Raw genomic sequence first — 20,314 nt, forward strand, 5'->3', positions numbered from 1 at the left:
TAGTCTGGAAGGACAAGGCAAGGACCATTACAGACCAGGTAGGTAATTGATTAAAGAACAACAGTCCTCCAGTCTTTCAGCCTGCAACGCATCCATCGCCACACGTCATTATAGTTTAGCTTGGACAGAATGTTTCTGTTAAATTTAGGGAATGCAGAGAAGTGTCTTCCCGGTTGCTGGTTGAAAACCTCAGTGTTCCTTAATACCTGAAGCACCATTAAAATGTTGTTTTTTAGATCTGCATGGTGGATGCCACTGGGCCGGGATAGCTGCAGCTCTCCGTCTGTTGTATCCATCAGGGTTTTTAATAAACCAACAGACCTGCTGACCCTGTCAGCTGTTTTCTCTGCCAGGTTGGTGCCTTTATTCCTCAAAAAAGATTTCAGGAAGTTGTTGAGGTGCTCGAGGTGCAGATCAAGAGGAACATTTTTCCCTTTCCCGCCGCTACTATTCCAGAATCGGTTCCAGGTTACATCATGTTTAACCCTAGGGGACATTGTTGCATTGATTTGTACAGTCAAGAGGAAAGTGCTGTAGGCATAATTAGTGTGCCCGTAAGCCTTGTAAATCAGTAGTGCCACCTTGTACAGCCTTATCAAGCGCTCCCCATCTCCCTCTTTCACTGCATCCAACATATCGAATAGCAGAAATCCAAAGCTAAGCCTGGCCTCAGTATGCTGTTTTTTGTGGTCAATCAGACCAGAGGAAGCCGGCTCAACAACTGGCATAGATGCCACCACAAAACTGTGGACTTTCTCTTCGTGGGTCTCTCTGGCTTTTCGATAAATGAAAACTTTCTTGCAACCTGGCTCACGACAAGGGAGCTTCTCCTTCTCAGTGCGTTGGGCTGTTGCCGCTTCAGTAACGCCAGCTGTCAGGTCAGCAATGTCTGTAGACATTAAAAACTTGTCAACGACCTCTGCCACAGAGTCATGGAGCCAGGTCCTCTTCTGTTCTGCAGAGCCTTGCTGGATGTGGTCTGGTACTAAGCCGTCTGGAGTAGCTGTGAGAAAACAAAAAAGAAATATATATATAAAAATGGTATTCATACATTGTACCTTATGCCAAGAAAAGGTAATGTTTGATTCCTTGATTTTAATCCTTTCAACACAATGTAGCAGATACAGACCTGTGACATCATCCAAATGAAAATGTTCCATTGCTGCCACAAGGAAAAGTGCTGTCGTGTCAATCTGCACAAACTGTTTGTAAGCGTTGTACGCAGCATGTGGGCCTTTGTTCGTTGTTGTGGCAACGACGCGGGGCGCTCCTCTGTTGAGCGACTCGTGATTGAAGGCTTTTTTAAACATTATATAGCGATTTTTTTTTCAAGTTTTGTCCAGTTAGACTGGTGCAATACGTGTGTGAAGTATGGATAGTGAGAGTTCTGCATCGTTTGATTTAAAACATCAATCCACGACGGAATATGAAGATAGTTTCTCAGCTGGGGTCACCGCGCATCAAATGGCATCGAGACGCACCTACACCAGAGCGGACCTTCTGGAGCTGCGATATGCTTGCAAAACAGTTGATTTGTCACCAGAACAGCTGGATCTCATACCAACACACCGGCTTATAAAGAAGAGAAGGAGGAAAAGAGGATCGAGAGGAGGGATCAGGAACAGGATCAGGAGACGGGGAAGTAAACTACCACTACCTGCTTTCACTCTGGCAAATGTGCGATCGCTACGTAATAAGATGGATGAACTTGCGGCACTTGTTAAACTTGATTCAGATTATCGGAGTACAAGTTTATTCTGTTTCACTGAAACGTGGTTAACTGAGGACATTACAGTGTGCTTGGATGGCTTTACATTCATACGCTTTGACCGGGACAAAGAAGTAACGGGGAAATCAGTCGGAGGTGGTCTTTGCATGGTTGTAAATGACAGATGGGCAACGAACTTCACAGTTCGTGAGATGCACTGCTCACGACACTACGAAATCTTGTCTGTGTCATTTCGTCCCCACTATCTTCCCCGTGAATTTCAATTAATAACAGTAATTCTTGTTTATGTCCCTGGCCCTGACAACGCGCTGGCAGCAGAGCGCATTTTAGAATGTTATGACAATGCCGTCTCCAGGGCATCTGACCAGCCCGTGTTTCTGATGGGAGATTTCAACACATGTGACGTCACCGCACTTCTCCCACAGTTAGAACAGTATGTAACAACGCCAACACGGCTGAATAGAACGCTAGATTTATGTTTTGGAAACATCCCGGGTGCATATGTATCCAAACCCTGCCCTGCCCTTGGGTCCTCAGATCATAATGTAATACTACTACTGCCTAAGTACAGACAAAAATTGAAGACCCAAAAAGTACAGGCCCAAACCATCATGGCATGGGAGGTAGACTCCATTCAAAGACTGAAAGGATGTTTTGAGCTGACAGATTGGGAAGAATTCTTCAGGGAATGCAATGGTGACCTTAACCTGTTGTACGATACCATATGCTCTTACGTCACATTCTGTGCTGATAGTGTTATTCCTACCAAACAAATTAAGATCTTTGCAAACAATAAGCCATGGATAACCAAAGACCTTAAGAACTGTCTCAATTTAAAAAAGTTTGCATTCATCCAGGGTGACCAGCAGAGAGTTAAGGAGCTGAAAAAGGAGCTAAAGCAGAAGACCAAGCTGGCCAAGCTCAACTACAAAAACAAAATGGAGGAGAAGTTCATCAGTGGAGATATAAGGCATGCATGGAGGAGCCTAAACACCATGATGGGCAGGAATAAGAACACTGCTGCAGTACCATGCCCAGACCCTGCTGCCTTTGCTGAAGAACTCAACACCTTCTATGCCAGATTCAACAACACTGACTCTATGGAGGAAATGGTCACTCTCCTATACCCCCCAGAATCTATCTGCATAGAAGAGAAGCGGGTTATATCCATCTTTTCCCATCTCCATTCCTCCAAAGCTCCTGGACCAGATGGGCTGAAGGGCAGAATACTGAAGGAGTGTGCAAGTCAGCTGGGCGGTGTAATGACGGAAATGTTTCAGCTCTTCCTAGATGCCAGTTTTGTTCCCAGGGCGTGGAAGGAGACCACCATCATCCCTGTTCCCAAAAAGCCCCGGGCTAAAGCTCTGAACGACTTCAGACCAGTGGCACTCACCTCTATCCTGTGCAAATGCATGGAGAGAGTTGTTGCAGGAGAGCTCACCACCACCATCGGTGAGAATCTGGATCCACTGCAGTTTGCCTACAAATGTTCATGTTGTCATGGCTACCAGAGAGGACGCTGGCGTTGTTTGTTCGCCGCTTCTCTGATCACGACTTTTTTCGATTTTTGTGACTGATAAAATAGTTTTCCTGTGCTTTTTTTTCACTTTTATTTTTTCATTTTTAACAAACTATTGTCACGAGCCTTTCCAGTTTTTCGGGACATTGATTTTTAGCCTCACCGACGTTGTTAGTTGGGTAGTTAGGCATCTAGCATTTTTTGACGTCTTCCAACTGTCAATATTGCCTCACCGGGAAAAGAGCCATCTGGTTCCAACAACAACCTATATCGCCTTGCCGGACAACTTTCAGCCACTCGCCTCCCGATCCTTGCTAGTGGGTCCCCCCTCTCTCATCTATTGAGTGGCGGCTAACGCTAGGCTGCTCCGTCGGTCAGACCTGATCACATCGATCCTCCTCACTTTGTATGGTCTCCCCACAGTCAGTCTTTTCCCTGGTCCATCTCCTCCTGTCTTGCCGTGGGTAATCCTGGTCTACACTGCTGTCATCCATCTCTGTGCACCGGGCCCGCGGCTAGCCGCTATCGCTGAGCTGTTGCTCCCTTCGCCCGGCAGCATCATGCTCAGCTATTCGCCTGCACAGCTGTTTGGTATGTTCAACTACTCCCTCCCATCATCCATCTCAGTCATCAAACAACTTGGACTCCTACGTCGTCGCCGTTACATCCACAGGAGCTCCCGCCGTAGATTTGTTTTGTCCCAGCACGGTCTCTGCGTCCCATTCACCCGGTCAACTGCACGCTCCGTCACGCTTCTACCGCGTCATCAGGACTCAGCTGCTTCCGGACCTTTCAACGCTGCCGTTAGGCAGCAGCTCACCAGGCAGGTGAGCTCCCCTCTGTCCTCCCGCACAGCTATCCTGACTAACCTCAGACCTCTCCAACCTGCCCCGATCCCACCCCCCTCTGGCTGTGTCAACTTTGCCCTCCTCAACACTCGTTCACTCACCAATAAAGCCCCCATCATACATGAACTCATCCTTGATAATAACCTCGACCTCCTTCTACTTACTGAAACCTGGCAACAACCCAATGAATTTTTCTCCCTCAACCAAGCATCTCCCCCTGGTTTCAGCTACATCGCCAAACCCCGCCCCTCTCGCCGTGGAGGTGGTCTCGCCGTCATACATAAAGAGACCTATTTGATTAAAGAACTCACCCTCCCTTTAGTAATATCATCCTTTGAATTCATTGCTTTTAAAGCCCCCTCCGCCACAACAGTTATCCTCATCTACCGGCCACCCAAACCTAATCCCTCATTCCTCTCTGACTTCACTGAACTCCTCACACTAGCATCAACCCTCTCTCCACGTCTGCTGTTACTTGGTGATTTTAATATCCACATGGACTCCCCCACTTGCAAGCTCTCATTTGAATTCACCACTTTATTGGAAAATTTCTCTTTCGCCCAACATGTCACCTTCCCCACCCATGACAAAGGACACATCCTTGACCTTGTCTGCTCCATTAATCTCCCTGTACTCGACCTCCGGCCATGCCCCTTTCCCCTCTCTGATCACAACCTTTTACGGTTCTCCATCCTCTCCCCCATCTCCCGCCCCCGCCCCCTTAGAGAAATCACCTTCCGTAACCTAAAATCCATTGACCCCCACCATCTCTCTGACCTGCTCTCCTCCACCCTTCCCCTCGACTCAACCCTCATCTCACCTGATGAGCTCACAAACCACCTTAATGCTTCCCTGTCTTCCTCCCTCAACACTCTGGCCCCCCTCAAAACCAAAATTGTCTCCTTTAATACCTCCTCACCCTGGTTTACACCTGCACTCCGCAAATTGAAACAAACCGGCCGCCAACTCGAACGACTCTCCAAAAAAACCTCACTCACAGTCCACCATCAAGCCTACAAACTCCACCTCACTGCCTACAAAGACGCCCTCACCGCCGCCAAGTCTGCATACCTCTCCGCCATCTTTTCTGACCCCTCTCAAAACCCCAGAACCCTCTTCTCCACAGTGAGCAACCTCCTCAAACCGCGGACCAGCACCCTCTCCACCTCCACCCCAGATCTCTGCAACTCATTCCTCCAGTTCTTCGCCGACAAAATCACTGCAATCAACCATTCACTATTCCCTGTACATAACCCCCCTGCACACTCAATGGCCTCTCCCCTACCCATCTCTCTGGACCTCCCAACACCTCCTCCCCATTGCCGTCTCACCCACTTTGACCTGATTACCCCTCCTGCACTCTCCAAACTTATAGGCTCCTCCAAACCTACTACCTGCTCCCTCGATCCCCTCCCCACTCCCCTGCTCAAGTCCTGCCTCCCCGTTCTCTGCCCTTACCTTACTAAGCTCTTCAACTCCTCACTGTCCCATGGAACTGTCCCCTCTGCCTTCAAATCTGCTGCTGTCACCCCCACCCTCAAGAAACCTGGTCTTGACCCCTCCTCCCTCAGTAACTACCGCCCAATCTCCAACCTCTCCTTCCTCTCCAAAACCCTTGAACGCATCGTCACCACACAACTCCAATCCCATCTCCACGCCAATAACCTTTTTGAATCCCTCCAATCTGGGTTCCGCCCCCTCCACAGCACAGAAACTGCTCTCCTCAAAGTCCTCAATGACCTCCTCATCTCTGCCGACTCTGGTTCCCTCAACTTCCTCATCCTCCTTGACCTGAGTGCAGCCTTCGATACTGTAAACCACACCATCCTGCTCACCAGACTCAGCAACCTCGGAATTGAAGGAACTGCACTTAGCTGGCTTCACTCCTACCTCTCCGACAGATCTCACTTCATCTCCCTCCACAACCACACATCTGCCACAGCCACCGTCACACAAGGTGTTCCCCAAGGTTCTGTACTTGGCCCCCTCCTCTTCATCATCTACCTCCTCCCCCTTGGTCAATTACTCCGCCATTTCTCCATGGACTTCCACTGCTACGCCGACGACACCCAGATTTACCTCAGCACCAAATCCCCCCACAACCCCCCCCTCTCCCACATTGAAACCTGCCTGTCTTCACTCACTCTCTGGATGCAAAATAACTTCCTGAAACTTAACAGCAACAAAACTGAACTCCTCCTCATTGGCTCCAAATCCACCCTCAGTAAACTCGCAAATCCCCCCACACTCACTATCGACGGCACCACGGTCTCCCCCTCCCCCCAGGCCCGCAACCTTGGCGTAATCTTTGATTCCACCCTCTCCCTTGAATCCCACATCCGCCACACTGTCAAAACCTCCTTCTATCACCTCCGTAATATTGCAAAGATCAGATCCTCCCTCACACCTCACGCTGCAGAAAGACTCATCCATGCCTTCATCTCCTCCCGCCTTGATTATTGCAATTCACTCCTCGCCGGCATCTCCACCACCTCCATCAACAGACTCCAACTGGTCCAGAATGCAGCAGCCCGTCTCCTCACTCATACTAAAGCGTGGCACCACATCACCCCAGTCCTCAAGAATCTCCACTGGCTCCCCATCTCACATCGGATCCACTACAAACTCCTGGTCCTCACCTACAAAGCTCTCCACCATATGGCCCCCCCATATCTCTCTGATCTTCTCTCCCTCTACCAACCCCCCCGGGCCCTCAGATCCTCCTCAGCCGGTCTCCTCTCCACCCACACATCAAAACTCCACAGCCTAGGTGACAGAGCCTTCTCCAGGACATCTCCCAGGCTCTGGAACTCCCTCCCCCAACATATTCGTGACTCTGAGTCCCTCACCATCTTCCAGTCCCGCCTCAAGACTCATCTCTTCTCCTCTGCCTACCCCACTCACTATCCCTAGCCCCTAGCCCCATCAACTTTTTTGTTTTTCTTGTTTATCTATTTTTGTGCCCCTATGTAAAGCGCTTTGAGTACGTGAAAAGCGCTATATAAATTGAATCTATTATTATTATTATTTACAAGCCAAAACGAGGTGTGGAGGACGCTACATTACATCTACTGGATACCATCACAAAGCACCTGGACTCCCAGAACTCCTTGGTCAGGGTCTTATTCATGGACTTCTCGTCAGCATTTAATACAGTTAACATCAACACACTCCTGCATCGCCTTCAGCAGCTTCAGGTCAACCCAGCACTGACACTTTGGATCAAGGAGTTTTTAAAGGACAGACCCCAGCATGTAAAGGTCCAGGGTGTAACATCGTCCAACATCATCCTTAACACTGGAGTCCCACAGGGTTGTGTCTTGTCTCCCATCTTGTTCTCAATATACACCAATGAGATCACATGCAACATCAGTGGATTCAAGCTATTTAAATATGCAGATGATCTGGCCTTGGTGGCCAAACTGACAGATCAAAGCACCCTGTCCAAGTACACCCAATATATCACTGAAATGGCCCTGTGGTTCAAAGAAAGCTCACTGCAGTTGAACATCAGCAAAACCAAAGAACTGTGTTGCCATAGGAGGAGGGCATCCAACACCCCACATCCACTTTCCTCACCTTTGACCCTGGAAGGACAAGTGGTTGAACAGGTGGTGAAGTTCAAATACCTTGGCACAGAGATCGACCAACGTCTGTCCTTTAGCCAGCATGCAGATGGGGTTTACAAGAAGGGACAACAACGTATGTATCTCCTGAGGAAACTAGACACCTTCAATGTCAGCAAAGACATTTTGTCAACTGCCTACCAATCTCTGGTGGAATCCATCATCACTTGCAACATTACATCCTGGTACGGCTTCCTCACAAACGCAAGCAAAAGCAGACTTAATAGATTAACTAAGCAAGCAAGCAAGCTAATAGGAATACACCAGAAAGCGCTGGAGGATCTGTATATCCAGGCAGTGGGAAGGAAGACCAACTCCATCCTCTTAGATCCCTCCCACCCACTCCATCCTTGTTTTGATCTACTTCCTTCTGGCAGAAGATTCAGAATGCCTTTGGCCAGGAAAGCTATCTACAAAAAATCATTCATCCCCATAGCTATACACACACAGAACACTCATTCCTCAAAGAACTCACACAAATAACACACACACACACACACACACACACACACACACACACACACACACACACACACACACACACACACACACACACACACACACACACACACACACACACACACACACACACACACACACACCTCCAAGCCTTCAGTCAAAAGACAATTTTCTAGTATGGCAACATACTAGACAATAAAGCTTTTTGAATCTTGAATCTTGAATCTTTCTTCGCATTGCTGCACCTGTAAATCACATAGCAGTTATTTAAATGGCTGCATAAAACATCTGCTTGTGAGATTATATTCATAGTTCATAAATTCATGATGGTGTGTGTTTGTTAGTAGTACCAATCAGTGTTGGGCAAGTTACTTCAAAAGAGTAATGCATTATTTATTACTTGTTACTGTCATTTCAAAGTAATTAGTTACATTGCAATATTACTGTCTTTGAATTGTACGGCATTACACTACTTTTACCAAAATAACAGGAAATATGGATTTGTTGTTCTCAATAGATCTTCCTGTGTTCAATGCAGCTCATTGCACAGCAGGAGGTGATGTGGTATGGCATAATGACTGAGCTAGGCTTAAGGCTAACAAAAGTACAATATAATGGTCGCAGTTATGGCTCATGGTACAATACATTTCATAATAGAAATATTGTAACTTTAGGTATTCATATAAATCAATAGAGCTAGAGCCTACTAGGGAAGATGGAAAAAAAAAAAACACATTGACCCCCCTTTTCTACTACAACCAGGTTGTAGTCTTTTCGCTCTGTTCTAGCCCTACTGTTGATATGGAGAACCAAGCTAAAAGACTACAACCAGCCTCCCTGGACTGGATTTTTTTCTCCTCTGTGAATCTCGCAGTGTTGGCGAATTTGTATAAAAACACACAAGTTAATTTCGGGTTTAAAACGTATTTCTGGGTTAGTCGGGTTAGGGTTAGCCAAGTAAAATATTACCTTTTTTTGTTGGGAGTAACGCGTTACTTTTGTAACGCGTTACTCCCAACACTGGTACCAATGACCCACTTTTCCCTTAAATCCCCAATGGAAAGCAGCCGAATTCATGGTGGCTGTGCTTTCTTGGTAACATGCACACAGTTCATAAGTCCACGCCAACTTCATGGTTGGCGAAGATACTCTTTAGGGGAAGAAATGTAGAGAGAAAATAATTATACAATAAGATACATACACAGTAATGAATGTCAATCTGACATTAATCTGAAAACACATGGGCTGCATCCGAATACTTAGTACATACTATTTCTGTCCAGTGTCTACTACTTGACAATACTACACTTGACTGTGTAGTACGGTCTACAGCTATTTGTAGAACGCCTCCGAACTCTTCCGAACATCGCCGAAACTCCACCGGAAGTTTGGAGATGACGTATCTCCCCTCAGATGCCGGCAAAATTACCTTGATACGTTACCTGTTTTCCGTCTTGTCATCGTTGCTTTTAAATTTAAAATGTCTCTTTTTACTTAATTACTTACTTTACTATTTTACTCTTTTTAATGTCTCTTTTTTTCGCCGCTTTCTACGACGTCTTTCTGGTGGTGACGAGTCAGCCATCTCTTCTTCGTTCATTACTAGACTCCTGTTGCATTGTGGGATAGCGTAGTGTGGTCCGTGGTTCACTTTGGCGGTAGTACGCATTCGGAAACGTCTTCCGTACTACAGAATGCATACTAAGTATTCGGACGCGCTATATTTTTCGCATACTACAAAATGCATACTATATAGTATCCAAGTATGAGTATTCGGATGCAGCCATGGTTTCTGATGTTTAGTGATTGATTACCTCAAGAGATTCATGTTGGCGTTGAGTGTGCCATGGTCTTTGGCAGATTCTTCACTAAAGAAGATCTGATGATATATCTGTAATGCATATCAAAAACATCATGTTTGAACCACTTAGAAAACATCATTACTTCTCTATGCCTTGGAAGGCAGTGTATTGTAATCATAAAAAAATCAACATTATGTGCTTTTTGTAAATATAAATTGTGTATCAGGGTGCATGTAGTTAATGATTACAATACCGACCTCAAAGAGATTTCGAATTGCGTGCCAGTCTTCATATTTGACACAGAGGCCTTCCAGGCGGTCCTCCTCCGTCTCCCCATCAGCAAACGCCAACTGGATATTCCGGGAATTGGCCTCTGTCAGTCTGTCACCCCCGATCAAAATCTTTTCAAGCCCATCAGGACATCTTGGCACATACCTAGAGAGGACTTACAGTTAGAATATCAATTTAAACACAATCGGTCCATTTCTCTTACATGGGTTTAGACTATTCCCAGACTTGATTTCCCCTAGCGCTTTCAGCCAATGGTCTAATTCATGTATGGGAAACTGTCCCAGGGTACACAAAGTAATGATTGATCTTGCATGATATTTACTCCTTTTGAAGGTGCTGGAGCACATCCACCAGGTCGGCAGTTTGTGTTTCGTCCTTGAATAGAAGTCCAAGTGGATACTACCAAAGTGTAATATTACAATTATGTGTCAGTGTGTGAAACACTTAAAGCATGAATAAGTGCATTACATCTGCAACTTGCACTGTGAATTTACAAATGTATTTGTTTCATTTGATATTTAAAAGGACATGAAACTTACATGAGTGGATGGCTGGGCCATTTCTTCAGAGAACTGGTGGGGGATATGTTGAACAACCACACTGGAGAGGGTCTTGAATGATTCCAAATAAGCTGTCAGGATTCGGCTCCCCAAAACAACGAATTCCCGACGCATACTGGCTTGTGTGTCTGGTCCAGGAAGTGAATTCCCGAGATCATAGTCAATCAAAGAATTTGTCGGTTTCAACTTGTCAAGGTGTAGTGAGTTGATTCTGTTGATGACACACATGTGGTGGATCCAGTGAATTGACTTGTTGGTCTGGCTGGTGGACTGATGATGCGTCTGAACGTAAAAGTCCAGGTTGTCGAATATGATGGAATATGTTTGAGGTGCAGGTGAGGTTGGAAGTGCTGAGGCAGACAATGGAGCAACACCCAAATCGGCCATGTCCAAGTCTGACAATGTACTGAATGTAAAGTCATCAGCGGCGTCCACCTCCTTGCTTGGTTGAACAGTGGTCTCTGTGGTAGTGAAGAAATAAATAAAATTTATTTATTTCCAGCCCAGGGCACACATGCCCGGGCTGGCCTGGCGCCCAGAGGGCCCCCACTCTCCACGGCCTCCAGTACAAGACCGAGGCACAGACACCTCCCCAGGTAGGCCTCATAAGCCTGCTGTCTATTAAAGGTCACTGAGGGTCACACAGACACACACAGAGCACCAAACACTGCCCTGTGTATTGTATTAAGTCACTGACAGGCCCAGAGGCACAGACACCTCCCAGGTAGGCCTCATAAGCCTGCTCTCTGTTAAAGGTCACTGAGGGTCACACAGACACACACAGAGCTCCCAGCACTGCCCTGTGTATTGTATTAAGTCACAGCAAGGCCCAATGGCTCACACTCGTCCCCCTTTAGGCCCCAGAAGCCTGCCTGCTATTGGAGGTCACTGAGGGTCCCACAGACATACACAGAGCTCCCAGCACTGCCCTGTGTATTGTATTAAGTCACAGCAAGCCCCAATGGCTCACACTTCTCTCCCTTTAGGCCCCAAAAGCCTGCCTGCTATTAAAGGTCACTGAGGGTCCCATAGACATACACAGAGCTCCCAGCACTGCCCAGCACTAACACTAACCCTAACCCTAGCCCACAGACACACACAGAGCTCCCAGCACTGCCCAGCACTAACCCTCACCCTAACCCTAACCCACAGACACACACACAGAGCTCCCAGCACTGCCCAGCACTAACCCTCACCCTAACCCTAACTCCCAGCACTGCCCTAACCCCCAGCACTGCCCACACCTGAGCTTCATGAGGCTGACTTTCACAGGTAGCAATTGCTTACGGCCATACCACCCTGAACACGCCCGATCTCGTTTGATCTCGGAAGCTAAGCAGGGTCGGGCCTGGTTAGTACTTGAATGGGAGACCTCCTCAGAAGCCCAGGTTGCTGTAAGTAGTGGCGGGTGTCACCAAAAGAAAAAAAAACACGCCCGATCTCGTTTGATCTCGGAAGCTAAGCAGGGTCGGGCCTGGTTAGTACTTGAATGGGAGACCTCCTCAGAAGCCCAGGTTGCTGTAAGTAGTGGCGGGTGTCACCAAAAGAAAAAAAAAAGCACGCCCAATCTTGTCCGATCTCGGAAGCTAAGCAGTGTCGGGCCTGGTTAGTACTTGGATGTGAGACCGCCTGGGAATATCAGGTGCTGCAAGCATTTTGGCTCTGCCTCCTAGTGGGCCCCTGCTGCCCGCAGCACTCAGCACAATTCAGCCTGTTCAAGTGCAGGCTGCAGTGGTGCTCTCCATGGTCCTGAAGTCACACAGACACCGGTGACTCCCACAGTCTGCCTTATATATATATATATCAGTGGCGGCTGGTGGTTTTTAAAGTGAGGGAGGAAGGACTGCGCGCTTGGTTGCCATTGGCCTGCTTGCACTGTTGGTGTATGGTGGCATAAGAATGTGAGACTCAAGTTGTTTCAGGGTGTTTTGGTGAACTACAAAATAGCAGGGAGGGAGTTATGTGAACAAAATGTATACAAAGCCACCAGTGGCATCACTGTAATTTGAGAAGGAAAGGATGCAAAGCATATTAGTCAAATCAGGCCTACTATTGATTTGTAAAAGTAAATCAAAAAATCTGGGCCTATCATTGGGCCAATTTTTGCCCTCACTGACTGAAGTTATTTAGCTATGTTTAATTTCAGTTACAATTGCTTATAATGCTACCAGTAAGTCATGCATACCTAGCAAACCATGTAGCACTCACAACACTGACGTTGCCATTACTTCTGGTGACCTTGATTTTGGGAAGTGGTCTTTGGTCGCTAACTTAGCACTGTAACTGAATGAATGGAATGCTTTTTGTAATAAGACGTTAACAATGTCCTCCGTTTCCAATGTTTCCATTGTGCATTTAGGATCTCGCTATCGCAGATTTCACTTGCTCTGCGTCTCTCAGATTGAGCAACGCGGCAATGCAGACCGGGTTTGCTATCGACAGCGTTGCCAGATTGGGCAGATTTCCCGCCCAATGATAATCTTTCCAGCCTAACATGGTTAAAAGTAGCCCAATTGGGTGGGAAATCGGACCAATCTGGCAACACTGCTCAACATCCAGGGATCCTGCTTATTGGTTCATAGCGCAGACGGATAGATTTTTGCGCGAATCAGACCCCTTAAGGTCCCACCCACTCAGAGGAGGATTTTCCTCCTCTCTCCCATTGAAACCCATGTTATCCACCGGCCGCCAGTACTTTCGGGGAAATGAATGGGAGTCAACGGCGGCGGAGGGAGGACGTTCCTCCCTGAAGTAATTGTCAATAGGCGATAGGGGGTGCTAATGTCCCTTTACCCAGGGAAACGAACATTATATATTCAAAGGCAATAAAGTAGTCATATTTAAGGGCATTAATTCATTACAATAGTCTGGGCAATCTACATTTTTTATTCTCAACAATGTTAGGGAGGATCTTCCTCCCTCTCCTCAATGGAGAAGCCTCCACTGATATATATTCACCTGTCATCGAATGACTAAATGTTAACTTGGTGTATTATTGCCGTGCCATGTAAACCGAAGTCCGGAGGTTGTAGCTTGATAGCATTATCAATCACTAGCATGCTCGCTAATAATAGTTAACTGGTAAGTCCTAATGTAATATATTATCCGTTCAGATACCATCATATGAGTCTGTGTGGCATGCTAGCAAGCTTCGCAATCAAAACGTATTTTATTTATCTGTGTATATAAGAGTATTACTGGTGTTTTTAATAGCTGAATAGTCAGGGGCACAGGAGAGACGTTCCCTCCAGGGCCGATGTTCTCTCGGGGTAACACCCTTAACTTTGACAGGCAGTGGGTCTGCTTATAGGTCGGAATGAATCGGACACGATTATTGACGGGCTGGGTACTTTATTCGTAGTTCCAGTGACTTAACAGTACACACAACCGGACTCGTTCGTTCACTAAACTGACATGCGCAATCACTCGCTCTCCTTGCTTGTCCGCTCACTCGCTGAAGTCAACACACGCTGCCATTCTCACGCACACACATACGAGAGCGTAGTGTGTACTGAATGCATCTTGATGATGATACACTTCTTATATTGACACGACACCGGCTTCCTCTATCTTCTTCGCCACCTTTTTTTAATAAATCGCCGTTTCTCGTTTTCCGACGGCGACAACCATAGATATATATATTAACTAGATGCCTAATACTGTGGCGTCTAGAACGTTACCATAGCCGGTCATCTTACCACAGTCAGCTGCTCACTCATAACATTGTGTTGGTAGTGGTACATTTACTTTTTAAATAACAATAACTTGCTAAATTTTCAACTGATTTACAAACGGTTTGGTTTATTACAAACGTTATTAACGTGGTTATGATATTGTACATATTTTAGAACATTATTCTGTTTTTCATGATTCTATCAAAAGTATGCAGAGTCATAACTACATCTCTGATGTTTATAATGAACCAAACCGGTTGAAAATCGGTGGAAAATTGAGCAAGTTGTGGTTATTTAAAAAGTACATGTAGGCCTACCACTACCAACACAATGTTATGGGTGAGCAGCTTACACTGGGAAGATGGCCGCCAGTGGTGACGTTCGACTCCATTGGCCAGCAGCGTGGACGAGGCATCTATTTAATATTTATATATATGGCGACAACATCATGACTATCTCCTTATGCTTCCGGCTCTCAGATATTTTGAAATATTTTTTAATAGCCTGAATAACACAATTATTTGTCTTATATATATTTGTATTGTTAGTTTATGCATTGTTATTTATTTTTCTTTGTTTCCATCTTTTTCTGGGTTGCAGTAACTTACAAGAGGTCCCCACTTGGACTTGGAGGATTCACTGCAAGCAATATACAAGTAATTTAATATAGCACCACCACCTCTCTCTCTAGCTAAGATGGCTTCTTATTGGGCCAAAAGACGTAGGGTCATCAGTACTGTAAGGGACATAGAGAAAGATATCCTTAAGGAATACGAGGAAACTCTGCATAATGAAAGTGCACCCTGTGTGAATAGGGAACCACCCTTCACAATCTCTCAAGTTTGCCAACTCGATACAACACTAGCTTCCCATGTACCTATGGAAAATGAGCATATAGATGGTAGTGTAGATGGCAATGATGAAGTTGAATCAGATTATGTACAAATGGAAAATGATCATACAGATGGTAGTGTAGCTGGAAGTGATGGAGATGAATCTGATTCTCACTCTGACAGTGATGAGCATCAACCTAGTCAGGATCTGCTTATAAGGAGCCTGAGATATTGGGCAACATCCTACTCCATCAGTCTGGTTGCATTGTCTGCTCTGCTGTCCATCTTAAAGCTATTTCACCCCAGGCTTCCTAAAAATGGAAGAACTCTGCTTGGAACACAATCTCATGTTGCAACCACTCAAATGCAAGGTGGCGAGTACTTTCATTTTGGATTGGTGCAAGGAATACTTTCACGATTGAAATGTCTGAGTTTACCAGTGAACCTCACAACTCTTACTTTACAGTTCAACATAGATGGTCTCCCCCTCTTTAAGAGTTCAAGTCTTCAATTCTGGCCTATACTTGCAATCCTGAAATGTGATTACACTAAGTCCCCATTTATTGTCGGCATATTTTGTGGTTTAAGCAAGCCAAAGTGTGTTGTTGAGTATCTGAAGCAATTTGTTAGGGACCTTAAAAATGTACTGGCTAATGGCATTATTCATAAGGGTAAGCTATTGAATGTAGAGGTTTCCTCATTTGTGTGTGATGCTCCCGCCAGAGCCTATGTTAAGAATGTTAAGTCACATAATAGGTATTCAGGATGTGACAAGTGTGATCAAGAGGGTGTGTGGAAGAACAAAATGACGTATCCTGAAACAGATGTCAGGCTGAGGACTGACTCGAGTTATTATGATATGATTGATGAGGAACATCACTTGAAACAGACACTCAGTCCTTTAACAGGGATTGTAAAGATGGTTTCTTCATTCCCAATAGATTATATGCATCTCTGTTGTCTTGGGTTGATAAGAAAACTGTTGAATATGTGGTCAAAGGGCAAGCTAGCCACTAGGCTTCCTTCACAAACTGTTAACAGTATATCAAGCAAACTGCTGGTGTTACATTCCCACACCCCTGTTGAATTCAATCGTAAGCCAAGAGGTTTGAATGAGCTTGATCGTTGGAAAGCTACTGAGCTCCGATCCTTTATGTTATACTGGGGTCCTGTAGTTCTGAAGGGTTGCCTTCCCAGTGAGTTTTATGACAATTTTATGTTATTTTCTGTGGCCATGTATTTGTATTTGCCACCGGGACTTTCTGACCAAATGGTTGAATTTGCACATAGATTGATGATTTCCTTTGTGAAACACTTTGGACAGCTGTATGGTAGGGATGAGATTGTGTTCACTGTTCATCAGCTTATACATTTAGTTGATGAATACAAACAATTTGGACCTTTAGATAATGTTTCGGGATTCCCTTTTGAGAATTATCTAGGCCAAATTAAGCATCTTTTACGCAAGCCACACAAACCTCTACAGCAGGTTGTCAAAAGGTTGTCAGAAATGCCACATGTTGAGCGTCCATTAGCAACAGATGAACCAGTCTTACAGAACATCCATACTGATGGACCACTTCCTCGACATTTCAATGTTGCTCTACGGTACAGAAAGGTCTCCAGTAGTCGCTTTACCTTGTCTACAAAGCAGGGGGATAATTGTATTGAGGTGGGAGATACAATTGCAGTAGTGCAGAATATAGTCCAAGAAGAAGATGAGGTCTATGTGATATACAGAAAGTTCAGACACCAAGAATCATATTACACTTATCCCTGTGAGTCCTCATGCATAGGTACATATAAGGTTAGAGAGTTGTGTGATGATATCGGCGTTGGTAAACTTGGCTGTATTAACCGTAAATGTGTTCTGTATCCAGAGTCGGAGGGAAATAGCCTCATAGCTATTCCAATAGCTCATATGCAGTAGCATAGCAAGTTTATGACTTCTTACGTCATTTTTTTTTTAATCATTTATATTCTAATTGAATTTATTGTACACAGAATGGAAAGAGAGGTGGTGCTGTTGGGAAAAATAACCTGCTGAGTACATCACATGTACATTATAAATATAGCTAACTCCTACCCTAGCCTGATGAGCACATCACATGGACACATTATAATATAGTCAACTCTTGCTCTAACCCAACAACACAAACATGATAATATATAGTCAGGTCAAGGCCGGAGCTGAAGGCCCCATCTCCCAGGCAGGCAGATGGTGGACACTCAGACAATGCACCAGTATCATCTCCAGAACGGGAGAGCCACATTAATTTATCACACAGGAGACATTTTGAGAGCTCTTCCCCGTTAGGAGGAACCAAGAGATACCTCTGCCCACACCAGGGGCCTGAGAGCCACATTAAATTATCACACACGAGACATTTCAGGGGGGCACTCCCCGTTTTAATTTATCACACCGGAGACACGAGGAACTCTCCCCCGTTACGAAGCTCTCTCAGGGCCTGGGAGCCAAGACTACGCAAAACACACAGAACCACACACACCTCAAACGCACACACCTCATCGAGAGGAGGATACAGCATAAAAACTGTACCACACAGGGACTCTGCTCCCCTTCTTCTGAAGCAGACCTTCCACGGAGGCGAAGCTCCGGACGAACCATCAGCGCTGATTAGGGACTTAGACATATTCGATTTCTCACGCTTTATGACTCTGTATAACCGTTGCCACTTTACTTAATAAATCCAAGGTCCTCGTGCCGACAGACTTTATTACCTCTCCGTCTCATTTTATCTGGTCCAGTAGCTAGACAGACGTTTTTCCCCACAGTGCTTTGGGCCGTTGTTCTATTTCCAAATGGCGGAACTGCAACAGTTCTTTCCAGCTGGTTCAATGCAAAGGAAGGTACATTGTCCTGGCCCCCAAAAAACATAAATTATTCAAAGGCCCTAAAAGAAAACATGATGCCCCGTAAAGGATGGACCGCGTATGAGAATGTTCGGCTCTTAAATACTTGTGGTAAGTAGTCAGTCACTACATCACTATTGTCTGATGTGAATTATTCCATATCTAAGCCTGTCAATCCCATTTGTGACAGAATGAATGGCATTACTTTTATATCGGTCACAAATGGGACTAGTCAATCAGGTTAATTGAAGTGGCCACCTTGATGTTATTTTGTTCTCCTTTCTGGTATCTAAGGAGAACCATTACTCGTGGGTGTTTTGGTATAGTATAACATATATTGGTAGTTAGTTACCTCATTTGGCAGATGGAAACTAAACAGATATGTATTTGAATTAAAATCGAATTGCCATTTGCAAAACCCTGTTTATATTACGTTGTTTATCATACTTCTTAAAAATGGCACTGTATTTTCTGCCTGTTCTTTTACAGCCTCGTTTGAAAAGGCCAAGCAACATGAAGAAAAGTATGTTACTACTGGATGTCCGACCACAGATTTGGAATCAGAGGTGGAAGCAGATGTACGTCGGAAAAGAAGAACAAGGTACAGTTGAATTCCTCAACCAAATGTGCTGGGTAAATTAGCCTACACCTAGACGCCGCTGCCTTGTGGTGAGTGTCAACCCAGAGATTATAAGGTCAGGGTTCGATCTCCGGACGAGTCATAACAAAGACTTGAAACTGCTTGGCACTCAGCTTTGAGTGTTTGATTGGATATCTGTCCTGTGTTATGTCTATGTGTACTTGTATGTCAATCCGCCTAATTTCACAGAAACGGGCGATGGGCTCCTGACCCGAGAACAGTCTTTCTCAAGGCTTGCTCATTTAATGTAATTATATTTAAAATTCTTTCAATTGCTGGGTATGTTTGATTTATATTTTTCAAGAACAAATACTGTGTATGCGGAGTCAGATGAGGAGCCAGAAACCAGCAGTGTTAAGAGAAAATTTGCCAAGCCACCTGCTATTCACTTTCCAGGTACAGTGGTGACACTGTCAGTTATGATACTACAACTACTTTTGCCATGCATAATTCAACTTATTTGTTAATACAGTGCTGCCAGTATCCAACCAGTACCCCTCTCTACCAACCCCAGATGCAAGCAGTGGTATGTCATTGCTTATTACAATGGCATATGAGCTTTAATTTAGTTCCTCTGGCAATGCATGCAAACATATCAGTCATGTGATATGTGTTGAAAAGTTACAGCTCTATTCCTTTCTTGTGTTCCCTTCTTTTAGCCTCTGGAGGAAACTATTCTGAGGATGTTCAGTCATTTTACCAGCCTAATAATGGTAAGTGAACCACTTCACATAACTAAAAAACTATCAGGTCGGACAGATTTTAAATGTGCTTTGTCTGAGTTATAGCAATCATAGTTTATGTTTTGTGTTCTCTCATTTTAGACTTTTGTGGAAACTTCTTGGCAGAGCTAGAGTCAACAGATCTCTGTAATGATGGTAAGTAGACAAATAGGCTCCATGGCTATGTGATGCCCTCAGCCACTCTTATTGTGTCTAGAGTCTGTTTATTCAGTGTCTCCCTATCTTGCAAGGATATAATTTGTTTGTCCTCTTTTAGACTTTCCTGGCAATCACCATCAACACCCCCAGGGCTATACAGGTGAGTTAACTAACATTTTTTTTATATATATATTTTTTAACACCAGACATGCCAACCAATGTCAAATGCTGCCATTCGATGGCCAATCAATCGGCATCCTTAGTTGCTATATGGTGCTCATTCATAACAACTTTGATAGTGCTTATTTACCTTATTTTCTTATTGCTGTCTGTATGTGAATGCAAATGTATAACTCGAGCCCCTACCACACTGTGCCATCAGAGCAAGCAAGGAATTAATGGTTACTATCAGTTAGGGGTGCAAACATCAGTGAGTTGCTGAGTGTCATTCTAAACAATTGAAAATGGTCAATCTATCCTTGAAATGTAATGTAAAACCAATTGCTTTTCTTCTAAGACATTGCTGCCAACCAAAACACCAAGATGCTAACGGAGCTACTCATGGAGGTGAAGCAAAT

At 45.0% G+C, this 20,314-nt stretch overlaps 2 protein-coding genes and 1 non-coding gene across 4 annotated transcripts; 1 reads left to right on the top strand and 2 right to left on the bottom strand.

The window, feature by feature from the left end:
- Positions 1–50: 50 nt before the first annotated feature.
- Positions 51–1,227, bottom strand: LOC130379027 (uncharacterized). Its single transcript, XM_056585601.1, has 2 exons — positions 1,130–1,227; positions 51–1,003 (listed from the first exon to the last, which is right to left on the bottom strand). Exons 1-2 carry the CDS (start codon positions 1,158–1,160, stop codon positions 51–53), a joined length of 984 nt encoding a protein of 327 aa, XP_056441576.1. The 5' UTR covers positions 1,161–1,227.
- Positions 1,228–9,157: 7,930 nt separating this feature from the next.
- Positions 9,158–12,032, bottom strand: LOC130379028 (uncharacterized). Of its 2 annotated transcripts, XR_008895074.1 has the most exons (4): positions 10,814–12,032; positions 10,597–10,673; positions 9,996–10,418; positions 9,158–9,331 (listed from the first exon to the last, which is right to left on the bottom strand). XR_008895074.1 is itself a non-coding variant. In XM_056585602.1 (3 exons), the coding sequence occupies exons 1-3, from the start codon at positions 11,219–11,221 to the stop codon at positions 10,175–10,177; spliced, it is 729 nt and encodes a 242-aa protein (XP_056441577.1). In that variant the 5' UTR covers positions 11,222–12,032; the 3' UTR covers positions 9,779–10,174. The 2 variants fall into 2 exon arrangements, 1 of the variants encoding a protein (XP_056441577.1); XM_056585602.1 differs by lacking the exon at positions 9,158–9,331 and having other exon boundaries at positions 9,779–10,418.
- An 83-nt stretch (positions 12,033–12,115) lies between these two features.
- LOC130379030 (5S ribosomal RNA) lies at positions 12,116–12,235 on the top strand. Its single transcript, XR_008895075.1, has one exon. It is a non-coding gene; the product is annotated as a 5S ribosomal RNA (ribosomal RNA).
- The last annotated feature ends 8,079 nt before the right edge of the window (positions 12,236–20,314 follow it).

This window comes from Gadus chalcogrammus, unplaced genomic scaffold (genome assembly GCF_026213295.1).
Source record: "Gadus chalcogrammus isolate NIFS_2021 unplaced genomic scaffold, NIFS_Gcha_1.0 GACHA164, whole genome shotgun sequence".
Classification (NCBI taxonomy): domain Eukaryota; kingdom Metazoa; phylum Chordata; class Actinopteri; order Gadiformes; family Gadidae; genus Gadus; species Gadus chalcogrammus.